General features: G+C 44.0%; 1 protein-coding gene across 1 annotated transcript in view; it reads right to left on the reverse strand.

Annotated features, from left to right (window-relative positions):
• The window catches only part of PCSK5 (proprotein convertase subtilisin/kexin type 5), a 448,447-nt gene that overhangs the window by 96,869 nt on the left and 324,930 nt on the right, over positions 1-26,648 (reverse strand). Inside the window, 1 exon segment of the mRNA XM_032634783.1 lies at positions 1,487-1,589. Coding sequence (XP_032490674.1) covers positions 1,487-1,589 — 103 coding nt within the window.

Raw genomic sequence — 26,648 nt, forward strand, 5'->3', positions numbered from 1 at the left:
AAACTATTCAAGTGGCGCAGGAGGTGTACCTCTGATCTTCTTGTACCAATGAGCTTCGATTCTTAAAAAAATGGCCACTGGTGGTAGTTGAATTTTTTTCTCACTTCTGGTGAGCCTGGGACAATCATAACTTCCACGATGTACACTGGACGATGGTAGCTGCCCTATTAAACAAATGCTAAAAAGTTCCCTTGGTTCAAAGATGTCCAAACACACGATGGCATTTGATTGTTGATGTGAGGAGTTAGAGGAGCAAAAGGACCTATTTTCAAAATGTTGTCTGTATCTAATAGCATGCCTTGAAGCTGGCTTAAAGCAAACTCAAGAGGCATAGGTATCTTAAAGAGACACTTAGAAAATGTTATCACAGCATTAAGAATTCTTAATAAGACTGTTCTTTTGTGTTTCCTTCCTTTCCTCCTTCCCTCCTCTCACTCTCTCTCTTTCTCTTTCTGAGGGAGCTATTTGGAGAACCAAGCTCATGATATTAATTACACACTTCATCAAGTTCAATAACACGTACATTTATTGAACTACTACTATGTGTTGATCACTGTAGGGGAATAAGGAGACAAATACACCACAGTTCCTACTCAGGGTATTACAGTCCTGATAAAGAATTAGGTGAAATGACTGTTGTTCAAGGCAGAGGGAACGTCCATCCTAGAGACTCACCTGCCACTGAAGCAGCCTCATTATACTGGTCTTGGGAGAAACCTTGCTTCCTACGCATTTATCAGAGAAGATGAAGCCAACAAATATTAAGTGCTAGAATCAGAGGAGTGTTGATTAAAAATGCAACGGGCTCCCAACTCTCTTCATTATAAATTCTCAATGTATTAGCAAAGATGCTCATCCCATTCGGATACTTACTATTTCCTCATTCATTCAGTTATCAAACACTGATTGAGTACCTACTGTTTTCTTAGCACTGTGATAGGTAATGGAGGTACAAAGATGAGTATTTCAAGGGGCTTACTGTCTAACAAGTAGATTTGTAAGTCAATGTCTGAAAATGTCACAGGTGCACTTATGGAAGTTTGTACAGAGCACAGGGGAACGTAAAGACGGTGAGGTTAATTCTATTGGAAAGAGGTAAAAAATGCTTTCATAGAACAGTTCACCCTTGAACTAACTCTAGAAATAGGGGTAGATATTTTATTGGCAGATGGAGATGATGGTTGAGGGATGGGTGTGCAGAAAGGGATGAGTTCTAGGCATCAAAGCCACCACCACCTTCACTGATGAGAAAGCCCCTGTAGTGTCCAGGGAACCGATTCTCACAGTGGTTACGGGGCATCATAGGGGGAGGACACTACAGACCTCTGACATTGGGCCAGACCACAGCAGGTTTCTGTGTCAGGGGAAGGAGTTTGATTCTTTTTCCTGTAGGCCCAAGGGGTGCTTCTAGGTGGTAAGCACCTCCTCTCTCCCTCCTGCATCTCATGAACTCCCAACCCCAGGAGATACAAGAAAGGTCACTCACCTTGTGCTGGGGCAGCCAGTGCAGTCTTCCTGGGTTGGCCCCCGGCACTTGGCACACAAGGCTTCACAGATCTGGCAGAGGCCGTGCTCATCGACGTATTCTCCTGGGGAACAAAATCTAGTTGTTTATCACATTTCTGCATGGCAGTGCTGTCTGGGCTGTCAGTCTGAGAGCAGCCAGCTCCCTCTGTGGCTGCCCCAAAGCGATGGAGACAACACAGAGAGAAGAGACCTTGCATGGCTTCAGCAGCCAGTCTGCTCTTTCAAAGAGCCACTTTGTGTGATTTGGAAACTGATCGTGCCCAGAAAATATAGGTTCAGATTTCAGTAGAGTCACAACCCTCACTTGCCTCCCACATCAGCCCCAACGTTCACAGCCCCTAAGCCTGTCTGAACATTGTTCATCTGAGATCCGGCCAGAAGAGTGAGGGAGCAAGACCCTTGGTTTGATCGAGGGGTGTTACGCAGACTCCAAGGTTCACTGCCTGATTTATTGTAGTTGCCTTGCAAAAAAGCCCTGGAAACTTGGACCTGACTGGTGAGGAGTGTAGGGAAGTCTACCCCTCTGCCTTTTTCCATAGCTTTACTGAACTAGCAAAGTTGGGTAAGGTAAACCTTACCTACATAAATCTTCCACTTGCTAGCACTAAACCACAAAAGTGAAAATGAAGAGGCAACCAGAATTTGCCCTTACATGGCAGAAAAAGCCTCTCACAGAGAGTTATTCTATCGGTTTTGTTAACTAATGGGGAAAAGCACATACTCAGAGCAATGCAAGCATCTAACAAACAGTGGCAACACGCTGCACATCTTGGACTCTGTTCTTCTGTGCCTTCTAATAGTTGCCAAGGTACAGTGTGGACCGGAAATCTGATACATAACCTTCAGAATGGGACTGTGGTTCTTAGCCCAGGAGTGACTCCCAGAAGTCCTAGCCCCTAAAGAGTGAGGAACAAGAGGGGGCAAAGAATGTAAAGGCACAGGTTGTTCACTGTGCAAGGTGCCTTCTCAAATGGTCAAGTGGAGGTGGAAATCCACGCCCCCCCCATGTTCATCCCACCGAGCTGGACAGCCTCTGCCTCTGTAAGGTTCGCCTTCTACTAATCACGCAAAGGTGTTAGAATGGACTAGGTGTACTCTTGGTAATCAGCAGTCCTGAGGCAGAAAAAACCTGGGGCTTCTGTCTAGTAGGAGTGGTGACATCAAGATGCGACTGTCTCACTCAACACAGGCATTATAGTTCTGCAGCCTTCTTTTTTTATTTTTTTCAGACTCCCCCATTCCCCTCTTAATTGTTGCCCTTGCTGAAATCTCTTCCACTTTTGTTGTGCAAGGCACAGCCAACGGAGCAGTCATCAGTCCAGGCATCAGCCAGATAAAGAGCAGAGGATCCAGGGTGGACCAAGTAGGAAGAAGTAGATCATGCCTAGTAGATCATGGCTGACGAGAACAATTTGTGTTTACAGAGTTAGATGACAGCTATGTGTCTTTCACAAGATGTGTGCTGAGTGGAACAGGAATGGGAGAGGGTTACAGAGGCTCCTAAACCCAAAGAAAGTGTATTCTAGAGAAATGTAGGATCATAGCACAGCTCACTCACTCATTCATTCACTCATTCATTCCATGATATTTTCTGAACATCTATATGCCAGGTACTAGGTGAGATTTAGAGATATAGAAATTAAATAGGCCCTGTTCTTGGCTTCTCAAAGATTTTTGAGTAGAACGATTTTTAAGAGATATAATGCAAATGCTGGCCACATGTCTTTGACCTCTTGGACAGTCTAGGTTAAAGTCTGAAACAAAGAACAAGGGCATACGCTGGACTCTGCTAGACCTAGAGGCAAAGACCATTCCTTTGCCTTGGCGTCCATGCCTATAGGAACTGAGACAGTGGTTTGGGTCTCCCAACTCCTGATAGCTGTCCACTTTAATCTTCATGATATATTAGAGTCAATGCTAGGGTAGGATTTTAGACTAAATATACCTTGGTCTGCTAAATCAACTGCTATTTAGATGGCTCTGCAAGTTATCCCACACCTACACCCAAAGTCTCCTTTGTAATTACAGGTGATGCATGGCTAGGTCAAGCAAGGGTTATTCAGTTATTACTGTGAACATTTTGAACTCTCCTCTGTATCTGATTTGCTCCTCATTGGCTTCCGTAAGCCAGTAGGTGGCACTGACAGCTTGGCCTTGCACTTCCTTGATCTGCTCAACTATTATGGCTTCTGTTGGTGCTGACAAAGTGCCACCTTAGATATAATCATCGCTTGGAATTGCCCCATCTCTGAGATTTCAAGTACCCACTCCAGACACAACCTTCTTATGCCCCATTATGAGTCTAGCTTACCCAGGTGGTGCCCTAGACTGCTTGGTCATCCCTTCATTCATCTGTTTAGTTCCCTCCTGCATTCCTCATCTGGGCTGGTCCAACCTTCCCAAGACTCAGTCCCACCATTCTTTCCCCATTCTTTCTCAGAATATGACCTCACTACCTAATTTTCTGATAAGATACTGTTTCCCCAGCATCCTTTTTTTTCAATGTCAAAATTCCTATCTTCTTGAATGTTCACCAGTCGTCTGTCTCTGAGGAAGTTAATCTTTTTTCTTGGCTATTCTCTCCACCTAATGCTCTTAATCTTTCCTCAGGATATTTCTCCACCAGTCTGTCTTTAGTCCTTTCTTCACATCTCCCACCATCCTCGGATCTATAAAAGTTCTCCCCAACCTAAAACCTTCGGAAGCATTTTTCTTCCCTGATAAGTGACTCTTAAAACATGTCTTTTCCTCCTACCATTTGGAAACAAAATGGAGAAAATCTCATAACCTAGAGAAGCTTATGTAAGAGAATTAGCATAAGACAGCTAAACTGTGCATCTCTCTCCAGTCTGCACGCCTCTTAACTTGAGAGCCAGCTCTGGCTTTAGAACAGATGAGAATAGAGAAACCTGTCCCGTTTTTCATATTTATGTAGACGTCCAATGAGTTACATAAACAACTGCCCCCAGCCCTTGCAGGCACAAGAGTTCCACTGCACATTTGAAAGCAGAGAAACCAGATTCCAAGGACGTAGTCAAGTTGCTTTTTTTTTGGTTGTTGGAGCAGTAAACTCTTGTCATCTGTTTTCATTGTACAATGAAGCTGAATGTTTATGACAGGCGTGATATACAAAATTCTTAGGAAAAATCACTTTAGCACAGACTCCGGGGTCAATATTTTTGTTCTCCACCTCAGCCTCCAAGCTCTCCCTTCTGGTGTCTTCATCCATTATTATCATGTCCAAATTATCTTTCTCCTGTCACCAAAATTTTTTCACCCCCCTTTTAGTTTCTTTCTCATCTCATCTTATAATAGTTCAAAGGACACTGAGGCAGTAGGGTCTCGTGGGGAGGAATGATGTCTCAGCAGTTGAAGACACATCTTAAAAATTAATACTTGTAAATTTAGAAGTTTACAAGCACAAGTAAGTGCCTTAGCCCGCCTGCTCCACCTCTTGCTGACATTGCAGAATGTGTTTGTATTAACAAGTCTAAGTTATAAATAAACTTTATGAAATCACCCAGAATAGGTAAACATTGATTACATCCTCCGTAGCTACCAAACATGGTTGAGACTCACATAGCAATATGTTTTAGGCTTACGTGGCTAGAAGAGCTTCATGTCTCCAGCTAAAATGCTTTGCTTTCTTTGGTACCTTGTAATATTTCTTTTACTGATTAGAGTCAGTAATATTTAAGCAAATAAATATATAAGCCCAGTAAACTAATAAACACGTAAGTAGATTATGATGTGAGTTTAAAACAGCTTTTTAGCAAGGGTGGTTAGTAAGAGAAAATAAGAGGGACATTGGATGAGAAATCAGCCATTTGGTCTTTGATCTGGTTATTTCAGTGAGCAACCTTGTGTTACTGAATTATTTGTAGACCTCTTATCACTCAGATGCCAGGTCTCATAGAATGTGACTTTCCTGAATGTTTCCACAACCAGAAGTGCTAATCAAATAATACTATCTCTTTGCAAGGATGCCAACAACTAGTTTCCAACTTAAGATACCACTGTGTGCAGACAGTTTTCATGAAAAGAAAGCCATATATTTATTAGTTTCCACCAGCTACAATAAATGCACAGTAATACTTTCAACCAGTTATATACTAATGAAATAATTCAGTTTTTAAGGCCTCATGAAGTGTGAAGTTTTATAGCAAAGTTCAGAATATGAGGCCATCAACTGAGCCTGCAATATCTTCACTTAAAAGTCTACACAATTATTTAGCCTTAAAAAGGAAGGAAATTCTGACACATGCCACAACAATGATGAAACTTGAAGACACGTGCTAAGTGAAATAACCCAGTCACAAAATGACAAATATTGCATGATTCCATTTATACGCCATACCTAGAGTAGTCAACTTCAAAGGGACAGAATGTAAAATGGAGGTTGCCAGGAGCTGGGGGAAGCGGAGAAGTGGGGAGTTATTGCTTAACGGGTGCAGAGTTTCAGCTGGGGAAGATGAAAAAGTTCTGGTGATGGATAGTGATAAGGGTTGCACTACGATGTGAATGTAATTAATGCTGTAAAACTGTACGCTAATAACAGTTAAAATAGTAAATTTTAGGTTACATACAATACATTTTGCCACACACACACACACACACACACACACACACACACGCACACGTCTACACGATGAGTTTATTCCCTAGAAGGGCAATACTTGATTTTAACTAAAACCCTCAGGATTCTCTGCCTTTGGGGATGGGTCCAAAGAGCACCAACCGTCTTGGGGAGCCAGTTTGTTAAACTGAGTCTTGGGAGACCTCCTGTGCTAATGGAGATAAATGAGTAAGCGGATGAAGCTTGTGAAAATGGAGACATCTGGCAGATGGAACATTGTTTTTCCTTTCCATTAGAAGTTACAAAGGCAGAGTGAACATCACGCAGCTCAAAGCAGAGTTCTGTTTCCACAGCCTGGGGGTGTCTGGGGCTACTGCTTCTCTATCTCGTCCTCTCAGTGATTTCCACTTTTCCTCCCCCACAGGCTTTTCTGATTGACGAGACTCATCCTTCCTGATCCCATTGCTTTTTCATTTTCAGGCGCTAGCGTTCTTCTGTGTGGTTTGTGCAGATGCTATGAAATGCTACTCTGGCACCCCCGGAGGCTGGCACTCCTGCCAAAAGATGGATCGTAAAATGTGGATCCAACACACTCGCAAATGTTTAGTTTCCCTCAGCCTGCATGCCGTCCGAAGAGCAAGGAATTAAGAGTTGATCCTTTTAGTTTTTCCCTGCAGTTTGGGCCCTGACCATAGTCAGGCTGCTAAAAAAATGTATGCAAAGTGAAGTCTTGGCCAACACACCTGAGTAGAGTAGTGATGTAGCAATCACACGAGCTCCCATTCACCGACACCTACCGTATTACAAATACTGTATGTATCTGTAATATGTAATGTTTAAGCCAGACAACAGCCCCTTTTGTGAATGAGAAACCAAGACTCAGAGAGATGAACAATTTTGCATAAATTCGCTCAACTAGGTGAGTGACAGAGTTGGGCTGTGACTCAGGTCTGTTCGAGTCTGAGCCATGCTCTTTCTGCAATATTTCCCTGGTATCAATTCATTTCCCCTTTTGGAGTTCCAAGTAGCTTTGCTATTTATAAAAAGAAAGAACTGAGTGCATGTCTCCTCCAAACCACTTGCTGAGGTAAGGGTATCAAAAAGGAATTCACTGTGTAAACAAATGAACTTTGAGCTGGCATACTGCTCTAAGCAGATTTACCCAATGATTGAATATACCTTCCAAATTTATTTTCTCATACAATGGCCACCATTTATTAAAAGGCAATTCTGCTTATCGAATTGATATTATACAAGCAGCTTATTTTGTCCGCTAGGCTAGAAGCTTTTAAGAGGAATCCCCCCATTTTTTTTTTTGAATGAATAAAATAATTGGTTGGAACTCTGCAAAGGGATTTTCTATACCTCTTAACTGCTGTCCACAACCGAAATAAACTGTCTCCTCAGAAATAGCTTACAACCAGAATTATAGTAGCCTCTCTCTGGTCCCTCAATTTATATGAAAATCTAGTACAGATGGATTGTTTCCTGTATCTCTTCTCCTCAATTAAGAGAATTTTGCACTGTCTTTATGTTAGTGAAAAGTCACTCTTTTCCTAGTTAGGGATGCTAAAATTAAAAAGGCACTGCACAGTTGGTTCCAAGATCAGACACAAGAGAAGACAAGAGGCATGAGTGTGATTGTTATCTGCATTTAAACAAAATAAATTTACAAAGCCTATTGTTGAATGTGTGGGTGAGGGAAGCCATGAGCACTTTCCCGTAAGCAGTGTACAGTGGGTAGGAATCCATTTCTTGCCCATCGGAGGAGTGCAAAGTGTCTTGACGGTCTCTCTAATTAGTGGGCTGTCTGCTCTCCTTGTAAGTGAGCCTAGGCTCGCTGCAGGTTCTTTTGGGCACTCCAACCCTCTCCTCCTCCGAGGTAAGATTTTATCCCCCAGTGTTCCCACCATTTGTGCCTGCAGAGGCACTACTCATGGGAGAAACTGTACAGAATGTGATGTGTTCATGGTGAGGGGATATGTGGGGTTCAATACCCAGCGCTGGAAGTAAGTGATCATAATTTGAGAAAATAACATGTTTACCTTTTGGAAAACATGGCTCATTACCTGAGGCAGGTCATGCTTGGGAGACACTTACTGAGAAAGTGACTTGAAAGAACAGGTTGTTGACTAGAGCTTCCCGTAAGTCAGTGAGTGAGCAGGGGAGCTATCAGGCCATAAGGGCTGCGTCATTCCCCTTCACTTTGGGGGTGATGAAGATGGCAGGGGAAACTGTCAGCGGTGTGGCCCGCTGAACCTTCCTGACACTTTTGAACTAAACAAGGGTCCTAGCATGTGAATCGGTTAAAACCCAAAGTCCTTCCCAAGGAGCTTAATATGATCTAAATGTTTTCTGTGATGGTGGAAGTCCTGAACACAGGCACAAAGATGAGACTTGTTGTCCTGTACTTTCATTGCTATGGTTACCCAAAGAGCCTCCCTAAATAACCGCTTTTAAAACGTGCTTTTTTTTTTTTAATGTAAATTGGTGCAGCCACTGTGGAAAACATGGAAGTTTCTCAAAAAACTAAAAATAGAGCTACCATATGACCCAGCAATTCCACTCCTAGGTACATATCCAAAAAAAAACCCAAACACTGATACAAATAGATATATGCACCCCAATGTTCATAGGCAGTGTTATTTACAATTGCCAAGATGTGGAAGTAGCCTAAGTGTCTATCAACAGATCAATGGATGAAGAAGGTGTGAGATATATATATATATACACACACACACACACACACCCCAATATATTCAATGGAATACCACTCAGCATAAAAAAGAATGAAATTTTGCCATTTGCAGCAACATGGATGGACTTGGAGGGCATTATGCTAAGTGAAATAAGTTGGACAAATAAGGACACGTACTGTATGATATCTCTTATATGTGGAATCGAAAAAAATATAACAAACTAGTGAATATAATGAAAAAGAAACAGACTCACAGATGTAGAGAACAAACTAGTGGTTACCAGTGGTGGGAGGAGGGGCAATATAGGGGTAGGGGAGTGGGAGATACAAACTACTGGGTGTGAGATAGGTTCCAGGATGTATTGCACAACATGGGAAATATAGCCAAGATTTTGTAGTAACTGTAAATGGAAAGTAACCTTCAAAAATTGTATAAAAATTTTAAAAAATTAAAATGAAAAACTTAAGTCAACAAACGTAAAACAAAACAAAACAAAAACAACTCTTGCTCTTAAACCCTTCAAGGCACCACTGCTGTCCCTTCCCCAGCTCCAGTGCCCATGGGAGGGAACATCCTCAAATTACTCTCCTTCTCTTGCTCTGCATCAACACACCCAAAGTGCTGTCTTTGTCTTTCCTCGCCCTTCCTTAGTCTTTCCTCAAGCCCTGCCTGCTGGTGCTAAGTGGCAGCCTAACTGCTAATTAAGAGAAAGAGAATCTCCTGGAAAGAGAAAGAAGTGGCCTTCCAAGGCCTAGGGCTTCACCTGCACCTGAGCAGGTAACTGGCAATTTAGTCTTTCATTGGGTCATCCTCAATGCTCCCCATCCTCGGGCAGGGGATGCTGCCTTCTAAGAGATGGTTTCGTTTGTCTAGTGACAAGTCTGAATGGAGCATGGCACCCAGAACACCTCAGTCCCTTAGTGACCGGGGAAGCATTTGATGAGTCAGGCTGCCATATGTTTTTTTGTGTGTGTTTGTTTGTCTTGAATTTTATTTTATTTATTTTTTATACAGCAGGTTCTTATTCGTTATCTGTTTTATACATATTAGTGTATATACGTCTAATCCCAATCTCCCAATTCATAGGGCTAGGCTGCCATATGTTTTGTTGAGAGTGACCAAACTGTGCTTTTGGAAAGACTTAAGTATGGAAATAAAGCAGGGAACCAAAGTTTGCTGTGTGCCTACCGTGGAGTGCCAGCGTGGTAGGAAGCATTGTTTTGGATAAATGCGCAAATTTTGGAGTCATCCCCACCTGGGTTTGATTTTGGCTTCCTCCTCCAGCTGCCTGACATTAATCAAGTCACATATTTCCCTGACATTCCTCTTCTGTGTACTGTGGATAATATTTTCTTTCTCACAGAATGTGGTGGGGATCAAGTGAGAAAACAGACCTGAAAGCACCTCTCACAGTGGATGACAGGATGGTAGTTGTAATTATCAGGTACTTTGAATATGTTACCTCACTAAACCTCAAATTAATAAGGTAGGGTGGGGGCTATCATCTTCATTTGACCAAATAAGGAAGTCAGGCGTCAAAATATTCTCTCTCTGAACATCACCCAAACCCTGGGCTCATTGGATCCCGAATTGTGCCTTTTCCACCCCCCGCCCCTCCCCCGAGGGGACTCGAAGAATGTACTGGCTGCACAGGTCGGTGGCAATGAGGCAACTGAAATTAATGACCATGGAGATGGAGAACTATGACCTCTCAAAGCAATTCAGCTGCGAGACGCAACCCACGCACGCAAGGTCATTTCCATACGTAATTAGCAGCCCCTGGGAGCCAGCCTCCCAATACGAGAGCAAAGGCAGCTTTCCCTGCGCGTAGCTGTGGAAAATTCCAGAGCTATGGCTGCTGAGGTAGAAGTTTGGGAAGGCACACAGGCTTCTCCCGAGAAGCAGGGTTTCACCCGCTCAGGTGCAGAGCATGGGATTCTGGGCCCCGCGGCGGGGTAGGCGCTACGCTTGGACGACCGGCTTCTCCTTTAGGTGAGTGGCCCGGAACGGACTTAGCTTCCTTCCTCGGCTGGTATCAGGATAAATTGCAAAGTTTCCTCTCTGTCTCAGTGACGGTGGCACACATAAGCAGATGACAGCGGAAGTGGGTGCAGGGCTGTATGTCGTGAGGGTGCGTGTGTTCTGTGTACGGGCGGGGGAGTTCGTGTTGAGAGGGGAGAGACCTCAGAAGCCCTGGGCGTCGGAGATGGGGAGTCCCAAGTGTTTCCCTGCCTACCAGCCTCCTTCCGCATGGTTTGTGTCCGATAAGACCTTTAGACTCTGTCCAGAGCGTGAGATCCAGGGCTGGCACCTCACCTGGCACTACCGTAGAGTGCCTGCGCCTCTCACCCCCACTTCAGGATTCCTCTCTTTGCCACTGAGCCCTTGGATGAGCATGTGCTGTCCTCTCCCCGCTCAGAGAGGGGAGAGGCAGGAAGAGGTGAGGTGCTTATGTCCGGAACTGGCTGTCCTAGATGTGAATCCCAGGGTTCTCTTGGGCTACCTGTGTAAACTTGCACAAGTGATGTAACCTCTCCTCCCCTGGGCCTGACCTCCACCCTTCATGGCTGAGCCCACCTCAGGCCGACCCTCAGGGTCTCCGCAGGGGCCACTGCATCTTCCTGCTCTAGTTACATCACTGTCCTGGGGGAGGGGAGGGGCCCTTCAGCATCATTTCTAGGGAACAGGCCCCACGTTCGGGGGTAGGGACCTTTAGAGACTAGCCTACAGCTTAGGCTTGCAGCCACCAGGCGGTGAGGTAGGGCTCGGTGTCCAGGTCTCGGGAAGCCTGACGGTCCCTGGAAACTCGCTGTGATGCCAACAGGCAGAGCTGGTGAGTCAGGCTCTCCCCCCCCTTCCCAAACTCCCTCTGGCGGCTGTCTGACCTGCTTTGACTCCTTTTTGCTTTCAAGGCTGCTCTCGATATTTGTCTTAACCAGATTTTACACGGTGTGATGTGCCTGAGGCCCCAAGCCCTCCTGAAGAGGGAGAGGGCTGGTTCCTCTCTCTGCTGTTCACAGTTTGCCAAAATGGGCAGGGATGGGCTGTGGAAAAGCTGCCCGTGGGCTCGGGGAACTTGAATGGTTTTTTGCTTATGCAGTCGTTGAGCTTGATTTAGGTTGTAATTTCCTGAAGATGAATTTGTAAGAAGCCAACATTTTCTGTGGGATAAAAACAAGCACTTAACTACAGTAGCACAAATGATGGGCAGGCAAAACTGCTAAAAGGAGCAGAGGCAGGAGAAAAATGTTGTGTGTAGTTTGGGGATTAGAAGTCCGGGCCTTGGACTGGAGATAAGGGGACCTTTTCTGGGATAGCTGGGTGCTTTCGCAATGCTTCTACATTTAATTCTCAGAGCCAGCTTGTGGAGGTGAGCCCTGCTCTCATTTGAAAGAGGAAACTGAGGCTCAGGAAATTTAAGTAATCTGTCCAGTTTCACTGAATTAGTGATAATCCAAATAGCTAACACTTATTCACTGATGGCGTATGCTAGGAATTGTCCTGAGTGCTTTGTGTGTGTTAGCTCAGTCCTCACAGTAATAACCCCATGGGGAAAGGAGGGCTCTGTGTACAGCTGTTTTTGGTTTTTTTTAATCATCCTCATTTTTCTGTTGAGAAAGTTGAGGCAATGAGATATGAAGGGACCTATTACAGTCACCCAGCTGGGACGTAAACCCGGGAGGTCAGATTCCGAGCTCTGCTCCTTTAACCCTGGTTTTGTAGCACTCATTTTCCCAGAAGATATTGGAGATGGGATTGATCCCAGGCCCGGTTGACGTCAGATGTCGTGTGCCCCTTCTGCTCCACTGGAAATTCAAATAATTGGTGAGCTGTGTGTGTGTGTGAATGTATACGGGGATGAGTTCAAAATATGCAGCCCTGGACATCTCAATCATGCAACCTGTACTATCGCTTGCCTAACATTTTCTGGAGGCTATTTGGGAAAAAGGCTTAATGTCTACCCTTCATGAGACAGGCAGAATCAGCTCACATAAAATACCAAGAGCATCAGCCAATGTAGAATAAGTGTTCAAAGCCTAATGGTTGCCCAGGGCAGCTTGTTCCTCTTGTACCCCTCCCTGAGGACAGGACCATTTCTCGTTCAGTTTTAGGTCCTCATGGCTTCACTGCATGAGTAGAAGATTGTTCCTAGACTTGTTTTGTGTTTTTGGGGGAGATATTCGTTAAATATTTGTTTGTTGTACTGAAATAAGATTGACTTGGGCCTCAAAAAAACGGATGTGGCTAGGCGGGGAGGGTGGGGGTGGGGGGGAAAGTGGAGCATATTTCAGGAGGGGAACACAGAAAGCAAAGGACTGGGGAGCTGGGCTAGGCATGATATCTCTGTGACTCAGGCAAATGTTTGGATTGACTGAAGCAGAAACTGAGTTTGGATAGAGGATATAGATCGTGGAACATCAAGGCAGAGGTGTATCGAATGGGTGTGGTTGGCTAAAGTGAGCCAAGGAAGATTTAGGAAGAATGTCACTGATGAGAACACCTTTGGTGGATGATCACCCTGGTCAGGGGAGACTGGCTGAATTGGGGGGACAGTCTGAAAAGTCAGCTAGCAGATGGCTTCAGAAAGCCAGGAGTGAGGGAATTGGAGCTATTGCAAACCAGATCATCGAGAAAACAGAGTCACAGGATCTCAGGGAGAGGGGGATTTTGGAACTTATCTAGGGATCAGGCTTAATTGTCTCAATGGTTTCTAGCTCAGTGACTGCCCAGTATTTGAGTAAAAACTAAAAGGGATGGAGAACTCATTATCTCCTCTTCCAGTTTTGGAAAGCCCTGTAGAAATGTCTTTGTAGTTAGTAGGCCAAAATGGCCTCCGAGTAAATTTTATACATTGGTCATTTCGAAAGAATAGCTGTTATGAAAAAAAGAAAAGCATGATATTTATGAGAATAGTGAAAAGAGTCAAGATTTGAGTCCAAGGCTCAGGCACGCGTGGCTTTGAGCAACTCGGGTAAATGCTGAGTTTTATTTACTTCTGTGACAGTGGGGATGAAACACATCCTGCCTGGTTCTCTGGTCTATTTGGAGGGCCAAATGATATGCCTCGTGACGATGTTTTGGAAACTTCAAGATGCCTTATAAAGGAGGGGAAGATAAGATGACTAATGCTCCACAGGAGGGAATATAGTACAGTTTAGTGACAGAGAAAGCTGGATCCAAATTCTAACTCTGCCACTTTCTAGCTGTGTGATCTGGGGCTCCATCTCTAACCCTCGTTTCCATAGCCACAAAATGGAATAAAAATAGTCAACTTTAGAAAGTTGTTGTAACAACTCAATTTGGTAAAGGACTCAGCACAGAGTCTGCTTGACATAAAATAAGCCACAAATAAATACAGTTACTGTTATTATTGATAAATGACGGCTCCTGCATACAGGAGATGGGTCGAGAACAAGGAGTCAAATCCATGCACTTGAACTTGAGGGATTAAAGAAATGATGGTAGCATTGACAGGGCCTGAGGATGTGAGAGGGAAGCTGGTTGGGATGAACTGGCAGATGTTTGGAAAATGCACGACACCCGGCATGGCTCTGTGTGTTTATACAGATGCCTCGGGCAGGATTTTGACAGTGGCTGTTCTTTGGGTCTGCTCAATATCGAGCGGCTGCGTTCTCTCTCTGAACAAGTATAACAAGAGTTGATGGAGTAAAATATAGTGCAGGAGTTCACAGCCCATTCTGCCGAGTTCCATGCCATAAACGATCAGGAGCTCAATGCATTGTTACCAGATAGAGTGTCAGGTTTAGATGCCAGCGTGGTGAAAGAAATGTCATCACCTACACATTCCAGTGGAGGGGCCGTCCTGTTCTTGGCCAGGATGGCTGTTTGGCAGAAAAGTCAAGCATCTGTCGACACTCTAATGTACAAACCCATGCAGAAGGAAGGTCACTTGTTGCAAGGGTTCCGATCGCAACGATTGCAGCTGCTTACTTGGATTTTGTGCCCATCCTTAAAGATGCTTTTCAATGAGTAACGAGCCTCAGGTAAATGATGAACTCGCATGTTAAAGGCTCATCATTATAGCAGAGGCAATGCTTGTGGAAGGTGCAGTGAGGAGTGTCCTTGTACCAACCAGCCTAAGTGCCTGGTAAGGTAAGAGCATGAGTTTGATATTATTTGTGTTCAGGAGAGAGAGCACTTCAGAAAGCCTACATCTCAAGAAAGTTTCTTCAGTTGACTGTCAGGCAAGCTGATGTCCACCCAGGAGATCCCTTTTTTACAGACGAAAAAGCTGACAATGACAGTTTACCCAGCTCTCCCCAAATCACAGTTTGTCTGTCCCCTCTCCATATTCAGCTATGTTGAGGGGGAAAGATAATCATTTAGGGAAATTGTAGAGAGAAATAAAGGCAAAGCAACACTCAGAGATGATAGAAGCCATGCTTTCTCTAGGTTGGCAAAGGACTTGATACCAGAAGGTTGTTGACGGTAACATTCAACTTATCTCACATGGTAAACTTCTAGTTATTTATCTTGGAATTTCTTCTGCTTCCTTGTCTTCAAACATCTTCTATAAAGTGGAGATTCCTAAATAGCTTTTCCTAGTCCAGATCTGTCTTCTGAGTTCAATAATCCTATATCCATTTGCCCACAGACTCTACACCTGGACACTTCACAGGTATTTCCAACCCAAAATGTCCAGCAAGACTTAGCATCTCACGCCAGTACCTACATTCTTCCTATACTCACTATGTAGGTGGGTGCCGCCACCATCTGATCGGGAAAGCCAGTACAGGGAACCGATGCTCAACCCCACCCTTCGCCACATTTGATCCGTCACAATCTCTCAGCTCCATCTCCAGCACCACCACGGGACTTCTCACCCAGTCTTTCCTATCCCATGTAATAGATTTAACTTCCTAACTGGTCTCTGGGACTCATTATCTGGTCTACCCACCTCACCCCTGTTCTGTCTACTCTAACCAGAATGGTCTTCCTCAGATGTGAATTTGATACTGCTCTTCTACCTGAAGTCTTCCAGTGCTGTCCCCTCAATACAGAATAAAGCTCCAAAGAAGGATATCCATGAGCCTTCAAATTTTGGCCCTTGCCTCCACTGCTGGCCTCATCCCCTGCTGCTCTCCCTGTGAACTGTAGCAGACATTTTTGGTGCCCTGCACACATCCTGTGGCCACATCAATGTGTGGAAACCAACTTCCAGGGGAGAGTATCTGCTTGTATCAGTGTGAGGGTTTCTCCAGTGCAGGAAGGCTGCTCTGTCCGGTGCACGTGGCAGGTCAGGAGAACCGGGGAACTGACCCCGGAGTTTTCCTCAACCAGTGCCAGGGATTTGGTGCGTAAAGATCATGACTCCATTGTCCCTCCAGTGAGATAACTCTGAGGCCTGTGATCTACACCATTTTCCAGAGTTTTCCCACAGGACTGAGCTTCAGGCTCTCTCCTGGATCGCTATTTGCCAAGTGATAATGTGGTCAAAACGTTTTGGTAAATAAATTGACGTGTTTGGAATTAGGAATGCAAAAAAGAGTCACCTGGAAGCTGACAGCTCCATGGAAACGTATGCATTCATTCATTTAAAATAATTATTAAGCAACTACTACACGCCCGGCACACTTCCAGGAATTTGGGATACAACGGTAGGCAAAACACAAGTCTCTTCCCTGGTGAAGCACAGGAGATAGAGTGTACATCACAAATACAACAAAGTAGTAAATTTTGTATGGTTAGAAGCTAATCAATGCTATGGACCATAAAAAAGAACGAAATTGGGTCATTTGTAGACACATGGATGGACCTAGAGACTGTCATACAGAGTGAAGTAAGTCAGAAAGAGAAAAACATATATCGTATATTAACGCATGTATGTGGAATCTGGAAAAATGGTGTAGATGATCCTATTTGCAAAGCAGAAATAGAGACACAGACGTAGAGAACAAATGTATGGATACCAAGGGGGAAACGGTGGGGGGTGGGGGGAGGAATTGGGAGTTCGTGATTGACACGTATACACTATTGCTACTGAGTATAAAATAGATAACTAATGAGAACATACGGTATAGCACAGGGAACCCTACTTGATGCACTGTGGTGACCTGACTGGGAAGGAAGTCCAAAAGGGAGGGGATATATGTATTGATATACGTATGGTTGATTCACTTTGCTGTACAGTAGAAACTAACAGCGTTGTAAAGCAACTATACTCCAATAAAAATTAAGTAAAAAAAAAAAAGAAGCTAATCAACTCTATGGGAAAAACAAGGTAAAGAGGGCAAGCAAATCAGAGCATGCTGGCGAGAGGCAGTGGTAGAGATGCAGGTTGCAAATAGAATGTAACGAGATCCAGAAACAACGGCTATAGAACCCGAGAAGTGAGTGTGTGCATTAGGCTGGAGTTGTTCCGAAAGCTAGTTGACAAGGTCAATTACCAACACGCAGTACGGTAATTTTGCTTCCAGTAGGCTAGACGTTTGTGCTTCAGTGTACACCAGCCCTATTCTATCTAGGCTTGTAATATCCTTAGTTAAAAACGACTGCTTTCCTAGACATGTGGTCCCCAGGCAGAATGCCCGCTGTGCGTCCAATTTTTTAATGCAAAATGTCTTTCCAGCACAGAAATGTACTGCCAGTTTATTGAAGTTCACGGAGAGAATACTGGTTGACAAAAGCATATTACGGAGGGGTGTTACGTTGGCGGTAAAGTGGAGGGATGGAGCAGACTGGGGACCATGCGTCCAGGAGAGCAGGCGTTCGCAACTAAATTCACATCACAATTTTCATCAACCCACTTTTCAGAAAAACCACCCAGGTTAGAAAAAAAATATTGCATGAGCAATCAGAATTACTGTGGTCGACCTAAGGCACTAATAGTTAATATAGAAAATCTACCTTTTGGACATTCTCATAAAAAGAACCATAAAGAGTAGGGGGTTAAATGGGATCCAGGGGGTATAAGAATATTTTTAAGAGCAAGTGCTTTAAAAATGAGATTGACAGGGAGTCTAAGGGAGATGCTGGCTCACTATATCAGGAGGCTCTAAAAGTAAACTTCTGAAAGTATAAATCACAAAAGGTCTCAATGAAAGGCAGGAGGTACTTAAAGAAACCAGTACCTTGGAGGTGATGGATATGTTTATTACCTTGAATGTGGTGACGGTGTCATGGGTGTATGTATATGCCCAAACTCATCAAATTGTATACATTAAATATGTGTAGGTTTTTTGTATGTCAGTTATATGTCAGTAAAACTATTTTAAAAAGTTAAAAAAAAAAAGAAACCAGTACCACTTCACAGAGAACTCGGCCAAGTTTGATGTTTAAATATGAATAAGGAGGCCAGAGCTTTCAGGATTTCCTGCTTGGAGCCCTGGATCACTGTAGGGGATGGGATATTGAGGAAGTGCTGCTTAAACTTTTCAGTGCCTCCCTGGAGCACGTGATGAAATCCAGATCACTTATAGGGCACATAGGACCATTCACAACTGGACCCCGGTCTGCACTGTTAGCTCATCTCTCACACTGCGCCCCAGTGTCTCCAACCCAAGACTCCAAGTGGGAGAAACTCCTGGCACTTCCTGGCCCCTTTCTCCAACTCTATCCTTCCACTCCTTTTTCCTGCCCAGAGGACTGACAACAGCTACTATCATATCCCTGTAGAGCATTTCCTCTCCGATTTCTTTTCATAGCCCCTGTTGACACATCAGGTCACTTTTTCTCTAGCATTTATCTGTTTCTATTACACTATAAAACCCATAAAGGCGGGGTTCCTCATTCTGTTACATCTCCTGTGTCTAGCACGGTACTTGACACATAGTGTTTAGTAAAAGGTGCGTAAATGAATAGAGTTAATGAATTAATGTTAGATAAATGCTGCCTTCTTCTCTTTTGTGTTTAACAACCCAATAAACGTTTCTTTAGTGATTTGAAGTGTGTCTCACAGCAACAGTCTCATGAGGCTATATTATTATTTCTGTTTTACTGATGAAAAAGTGGTGGCTCAGAGAGTTAGCTGATCTCTCCGAGTGTGGTAGGCTGAATGATGGCTCCCAGAGGCATTCAGGCCCTCATTCCTGGAAGCTGTGAATGTTACGTTATATGGTAAAAGGGATTTTGCAGGTGTCATTGAAGATCTTGATTTGGGAGATTATCTTGATTATCAGAGTGGGCCCAAGTATCCTTATAAGAAGGAGGTAGAGGGAGATTTTACTAATAGAAGAAGGTGACATCATGACCTCGGCAGAGAGAGAGAGATTTAAAGATGCTACTGCTGACTCTGAAGATGGAGGAAGGGGCCACAAGCCAAGGAGTGCAAGGTATACAGTGCTAGACACTGGAAGGCCAGAAAACAGATTCTCCCGTAGAGAGAGGAGGGGAGGGTGGTCCTGCCAACACCTTGATTTCTACCCTGTGGGACCCACTACCTACTTTCTGACCTCAGAACAGTAAGAGAATGAATGTGTATTGTTTTAAGCCACCAAGTTGTGGTCATTTGTTACAGCAGCTGTGGGAAACTGATAGACCAAGATTCTAAGGGCAAGTCATAGTATATAAGAGTCAGATGATGTGTCGTCCTAACTCTGGAGCTCCCCATTAAGAGCTGTGCGTTTGGGATGAGTCGTTTAATCTCTCGGTCTCAGGGCAGCAAGCCACGTGGAATACTGTTCTTGCAGAAGTGTCACGCAATAGCCTTGTTCTCTCTCTGTGAGGTGGGCTGAGGAGCCCTTGTAGGCAGGACACTTCTGGAGAGAGGCAGGCAGAGACTGAATTCACTGTGCCCTGCCCACCACCCAAATGTTCCACAGCAGCCCTGCCAGGGAGAGTCACAAAAAGCATCCTGTAGCCCTGAGAGAGTCAGGGCAGAGCATGGGACTGGGAAAGGTGTGTCCCTTCTCTTGCCGAGGGAGGGGGTAGTTTGTATGCACCCATGTACATCACCATGCATCATCTTGGTTAATCCTCAGACGTGGTGCTCTTTTTTTTTTTTTCGGTACGCGGGCCTCTCATTGTTGCGGCCTCTCCCGTTGCGGAGCACAGGCTCCACGGCCATGGCTCACGGGCCCAGCCGCTCCGCGGCATGTGGGATCTTCCCGGACCGGGGCACGAACCCGTGTCCCCTGCATCGGCAGCCGGACTCCCAACCACTGCGCCACCAGGGAAGCCCCATGGTGCTCTTCTTACTTGTTTTTTATAGATGAAGAAAGTAGGGATTAGAGGGATTAAGTAATTTATCCAAGGTTACATGGTAAATGGCCAAGCTGGGTCCCGAGGTGGGACCCACAGCATCAGCATCACCTGGTTATTACATTACTAGAAATGTAATTATTACATTATTAGAAATGTTAATTCTCAGCTTCCACCTTGAACGTACTGAATCAGAGACTCTGGGGTGGGGTGGCAGGAACCTGTGTTTGAACAAGCTTTCCAGACTCTGCTCTCTGCTTAAGTTTGAGAAGCACGGCTCTATGCTATTCTTCTTAGAGTCTTTTGGAAGGACAGTCACCATCTTGGCCCAGGCTCAGGCTGCTTGCTACTCCGAATTAGTGTTTAGCACAGGCAGTAGGAAGTGGCCAGTGTGCATGGTGCAAGGATGTTCCAGATTTTGCGTAGTGATTGGTGACTATGGTATAAGGTCTTTCAATGGTAGATATAGGAGAGAAGAGGAGGAATCCAGCACAGAGTCAGAAATCCTGCTTGCTGCCTGGAGAGTATTTGCTATGAAACCCTTAGATACAGATAAACATCATCTCTATTCTATTTTAGTTATCTGATAATTAGCCTGAGACAACAAAAGGAGACTGGTGTTGTTTCTGTTGACATCATTATCAACATTTTTAAAGCACCTATGTGTATCTGGAATTCTCAGCACTGGATGGGACCCCCGTGTTCTTGGAGCTTACAAGACAGAGAGCCCGAACTATAATGAACAGAAGCCCAGAGAACACATATTACAGGATGGGGCAGGGCCTGAAATCAATTCTGGAGGAGGCCTGACCTCATGTTCTCCCAGTCTCATGAAGGATTTAGAGAGCTTGAATATTCCCAGATGATATATCTATTAGTCAGCTTCCTTTCTAGCATAGATATCAAAGGTAAAGTTGCTCCAGTCAACCCTAAGAAGCCCTCCGCGGTCTTCAAATGTCTGGCCACTTCCTCACACTGTATACTGTAGGAACAGCATAGGTGGGTCTTCATTCTCGAGGTCTGGATCATGGAGTTTTACTGCCACCGAGCTGGAGGAGGGAATAAGATCTAACCTAGTAGTGGGATAGTAGCAAACTAAGGGGTATATATTTTGGTGGGGATAGGTAGTATTCCCTAAAGAAATAATAGATGTCAAGTAGTGAGAATGTGTAAAGTCTGTTTTCCAGCTTCTGGTTTTTATATAACCCTTAAGACCTCTGTATCTTGAGATGATACCTGTGCCGAACCAACTTCCGGTTGTTCCTCCTGTGTGGCTCAGCTGCTTCCAAATAGTTTGTGACACGTGGGCAAAGGTTGCATCAAATCAACAGTTATCCAGCCATTGACTTGAAGTTTTGGATCTAACATAATTTAATCCTCACCCTCCCTCCCCCCAAGCAGGAGTCAAACCATCGGAAGCACCAACCCTTACTTGTCCTGCCTCTAAAATTGTGCCACAGTATTTTCATTCATTCATTCATTCTTTTAGTCATTAAAACACAAATTACTGAGCAAATACTATATGCCAGTAACTGTGCTAAGTATGGAGGATACAATGGTGAGAAAAAGCAAATGCACTTCCTGCCCTCATAGAGCTTACAGTCTGGAATGGTAGACAGCTGTCAGTCAAATAATCACAAAAGCAAATGTGAAATTGTGACTCCAGCAGTGCTGAGGGAGGAGATAATCAGACACAGGGGGTGGGAGTGGGAGACACGTCTGCAAAGGTTCCACACAGGAGGAGGGAGGCTTGGCCAGTGTGGGGGACTGAAGGGAGGCCAGACTGGATGGAGGGGAGACAGGGAGAGAGAGAAGAAATTGGGGTGGGGGAGGCAGAACTTGCAGGGTCTTGCAGATCTTAAAAGTTCCCAGATATACCTAAAAAGCAGCAGGTTTCAGCGAGAGAGTATGTGATCAGATTTGCATTTTTAAGATGCCACTTTGGCTTCTTTGTAAAGCAGCAACTGGAGAGGGTCCAGGAGAATGGTTTGCAGATTTCTTTTGGCAAGTGATATTGGTAGCTAACCTCGTGTGGTAGTGGTGGCATGGAGGGAAGAGGACCCACTCAAGAGGTAAGTTAACTCGATTTAGTGATAGGTCAGATGTAGGGCAAGAGGCATCAAGGATGAATCCAAAGTTTTTGGCTTAGGAATAATAATAACCAACATATATTGTGTCTAATATGTACAAGCGCTGTCCTAAGTGCTTTAATCATTTTAAATCATTTAATCCTCACAGCATCCCTAGGAGGGAGAGATGATTATCATCGTTAGTTTACAAATGGAGAAGCAGAGACGCAGAGAGGTTAAGCATGCTTCCTAAGATCTCACAGCTAGTAAGTGACAGAGCCAGGGCGTGAATCCAGCAATCTCCCTTCATATCCTGTGAACGTAACTGTGACATTGAACGATCTCCTGGAATGGCTGGATTGAGACTCATTTAGATAGAGATGGATGGAGACTTATTTAGTATAATGTACTAGGTTCAACCTAGTCTCTGCTCAAAACTACATAAATGGGTAGGGGTGGTGGAAGATATGCCACCTGGCTAGGAGGACTTTGGAAGGCTGGAATGTGGATAGAAGAGTAACAGACAGGGCCAGCTTTGCTGTTGGAGGAAAACAACTAAACTAGGAGCGGGAAACCTGGCTAATTACAGGGCCTTGAGAGGGCAGTCAACCACTTGAATCCTCTGATCCCTCACCTTGAAATGGGGACAGCCACACTGAGTTGCCAGATAATGAACACTAGTGCTGTGCCTGACCTAAAGTAGGTTATCAGGAAGCCAATGATACATTTGAATCTGTACCAAGGGAAGCAGAGAAGGATAAGGCTCACACTTGTCCATCTGCCAAAACTGGCTGATCATACAGCTCATTGAAAAGAACAGACATGGAAAATCGTCACAAGGACAGAGCCCTTTGACTCAATGAGTACAAATGGTGTCAAGGCACAGCTTACTGCCGCGCTGGCTGGGTTGTTAAAGTAGCTACAGGCAGAATGTTTTGCCCCATTAACTGCTGAGAGCCAGTGTTGGGAGCCTGTAAACAAATTCCCAATTCACACCTTCAGTCAAATAGCCGGGTCTGTCAAGCTCTCTGATCAGGCTGGGGATCAGAACACTCTAGCTGCTCACTAGTTGTTTCTTTGACCCAAAGTGCTGCAAACTTGCCTCGGTTCTGCCTGGTTAATAGCCAGCCAAGGACCAGCTTGCCTAATTCCTCAGTGTGCATCCCTCAGCAACATGACGTTTGCAGCAGTGGCTCTCAATAAATCAAGGGTAGGCTTCTCGCACTCTGGAAAGAAGTGCTCATCCATGGCAGTGCATCTCAGACTTTCCTGTGTTCACAGATCATCTTGAGATATTGCAGAAATACATATTCTGATTGAATGGGTCTGTTCTAATTGTACTAGTTTTCCTTTTTTTCTAATTAAAATTATTCTATTTTTTGAGGTATAATTGACATATATTAGTTTCAGGTATATAGCATAATAATTTGATATTTGTATATATTGCAAAATGGTGACCACAATAAATTTAGTTAAAATCTGTCATGATACATGGTTACAAACATTGTTTTTCTTGTGGTGAGAACTTTGGCTCGGACGTGCAGGCTCAGCGGCCATGGCTTACGGGCCCAGCCGCTCCACGGCATGTGGGATCTTCCCGGACCGGGGCACGAACCCGCGTCCCCTGCATCGGCAGGCAGACTCTCAACCACTGCGCCACCAGGGGAGCCCAGTGAGAACTTTTAAGAACTATTTTCTTAGCAACTTTCAAACGTGCAATACAATATTATTAACTGTAGTCACCATGCTGTACATTACATCGCCATGACGTATATCTTATGACTGGAAGTTTGTACCTTTTAACCCCATTTACCCATTTCACCCACCCTCCCACCCCCACCTCTGGCAACCACCGATCTGTTCTCTGTATCTATGAGATACTTTTTTTTTTTTTTTAATTCCACATATAAGTGGGATCATACAGTTTTGTCTTTCTCTGTCTGACTTATTTCACTTAGCATAATGCCCTCAAGGTCCATTCATGTTGTTGCAAATGGCAAGATTTCTTTCTTTTTTATGGCTGAATAATATTCAGTTGCGTGTGTGTGTGTGTGTGTGTGTGTGTGTGTGTATCACATTTCTTTTATCCATTAGTCCATCAGTGGACACTTAGGTTGTTTCCACATCTTTGCTCTTATAAATAATACTGCAATGAATATGGGCATGCAGATATCTTTTTGAGATAATGATTTTATTTCCTTCAGTTATATGCCCAGAAGTGGAATTGCTGGATCATATGGTAATTCTATTTTTAATTTTTTGAGAAAACTTCTTTTCATAGTGGCTGCATTCATTTACATTCTCACCAACAGTGCACAAGGGTTCCCTTTACCCACATTCTTGCCAAGACTTGTAATTTCTTGTCTTTTTGGTAATGGCCATTCTAACGGGTGAAGTGATATCTCATTGTGGTTTTGATTTGCATTTCCCTGACGACTAGTGATATTAAGCACCTTTTCATGGACCTGCTGGCTATCTGGATGTCTTCTTTGGGAAAATGTCTTTTCAGATATTCTGCCCATTTTTAATCAGATTGTGTGTTTTTATTGCTGTTGAGTTGTATGAGATCTTTATATATTTTGGATATTAACCCCTTATCAGATATATGATTTGCAGAATGTTGCCTTTTTATTTTACTAATGGTTTTCTTTGCTATGCAGACCTTTTTAGTTTGATTTAATTCCACTTATTTTTTGCATTTGTTGTCTGATTCAAAAAATTATTGCCAAGACAGATGACAAGGAGTTTACCACCTATGTTTCCTTCTAGTAGTTTTATGTCTTATCTTCAAATCCTTTATACATTTTAAGTTAGTATTGTGTTACATAGTGGTCCAGTTTCATTCTTTTGTGCTATCCAGTTTTCCCAAGACCATTTATTGAAAAGACTATCCTTTACATATTGTATATTCTTGGCTCTTTGTCAGAATATAAATGGCCATACACGCGTGGGTTTATTTCTGTGTTCTCTATCCTGTTCCGTTGATCTATGTGTCTGTTTTTAGGCCAATACCACCATACTGTTTTGATCATTATAGTTTTGTAATATAATTTGAAATGAGGAAGCAATATGCTGCTAGCTTTGTTGTTCTTTCTGAAGATTACTTTGGCTATTTGGTGTCTTTTGTGGTTCCATACAAATTTTAGGATTGTTTGTTCTATTTCTGTGAAAATTGCCATTGGACTTTTGCTAGGGATTGCACTGAATCTGCAGACTGCTTTGGGTAGTATGACATTTTTACAATATTAATTCTTCCATGAGCACTGAATATCTTTCCATTTACTAGTGTCTTCCTCAATTTCTTTTCCATGTCTAATAGTTTTCACTGTGTTCATCCATTCTCCTCTCAAGTTCAGTGAGCATATTTATGACCATTACTTTGGACTCTTTATCAGGTAAATCATTTACCTCCATTTCATTAACGACTTTTCCTGAGGTTTTATCTTATTCTTCCATTTGGAACATATTCCTCTGTTTTTTCATTTTTTCTTGACTCTCTGTGTTGGTTTCTATGCGTAAAATAAAACAGCCACTTCTCCCAGTCTTGAAGGAGTGACCTTGTGTAGGGTAGGAAGCTTGTCATTCACTCCTGCCCTAGATCTTTGTTGTTTCTCAAATCTCTGTGATTGTCCAAGCAGCCTATTTTTATTTTTGGTGTGTTCCAGTAGCTGGAGAGTGCCAAGAGCTGTCAGTGTCCCAAAGGGGAGGATCTCAGTCAGCACCTAATTGGAAACCAGACCCTCGGGCAGTAGCTTTTAAAGTATGCAAACACATGGAGTTCTATGGGACTGCAAGCGTAAGCCCCACTGGCCACCAGAGCCAGGTGATGTAGATGTATCCCCTGTGTGGTAGTCACAAAATCAGGGTGCCAGACAAGTTGTACAAGTTCCTTTCTGGGAGATACCAGCCACCTGGAGTGAGGCAGAGGGAGAGTGCAAAGATGGCATCCACTGGCTTCTGTCCCAGGAGCACATTTTCATAGGACCCTACAGTGTGCCAAATCAGAAGTCTGCTCTCAGGCCAAAGCTCCAAGCAAGCATATAGACTTCTTTGACAAAGAGATTGGGGGTACGTTTCAGTCTTCTCTAGGCACAGGTGCCCGGGGGATGGTCGCCAGCCACGAACTGTTTGTTATAGTCCTGTGGGACCCAGGAATGCAAGCCCTCCTGGCCCCTGGACTTTAGCCACAAAAACTGGGGCACTAGCCATGTGTAAAAGCTCCCCTTGGGGAGGTATGGCAAAGGGAGAGTAAAAAGATAGCACCTACCCTCTAAGATATCTGGAGAAGATTAGAGTGGGCCCTTACATATGTGTTTAATTAGAAGCCTGCCCTTCAGGTCGCAGCTATGAAAATAAGCTAATATGTACTAGTTTTCTATTGCTGCTGTAACAAGTAACCATAACTTTTATGGCTCACCAAAACACCCATTTATTTTCTCACCATTCTGTAGGTCAGTAGTCTGGGCTCAGTGTGGCTCAGCTGCTTCTCTGCTCCTGGTTTTAAAAGGTTGGAATTAATGTGTCTCAGGCTGCATCCTTTCTGGAGGCTCTGGGCATGAATCTGCCCCACATTCAGTCAAATTGATGGCAGAGTTCAGGACTGAGGTCCCTGTTTCC

Source organism: Phocoena sinus, chromosome 6, assembly GCF_008692025.1.
Source record: "Phocoena sinus isolate mPhoSin1 chromosome 6, mPhoSin1.pri, whole genome shotgun sequence".
In the NCBI taxonomy this organism is placed as follows: Eukaryota; Metazoa; Chordata; class Mammalia; order Artiodactyla; family Phocoenidae; genus Phocoena; species Phocoena sinus.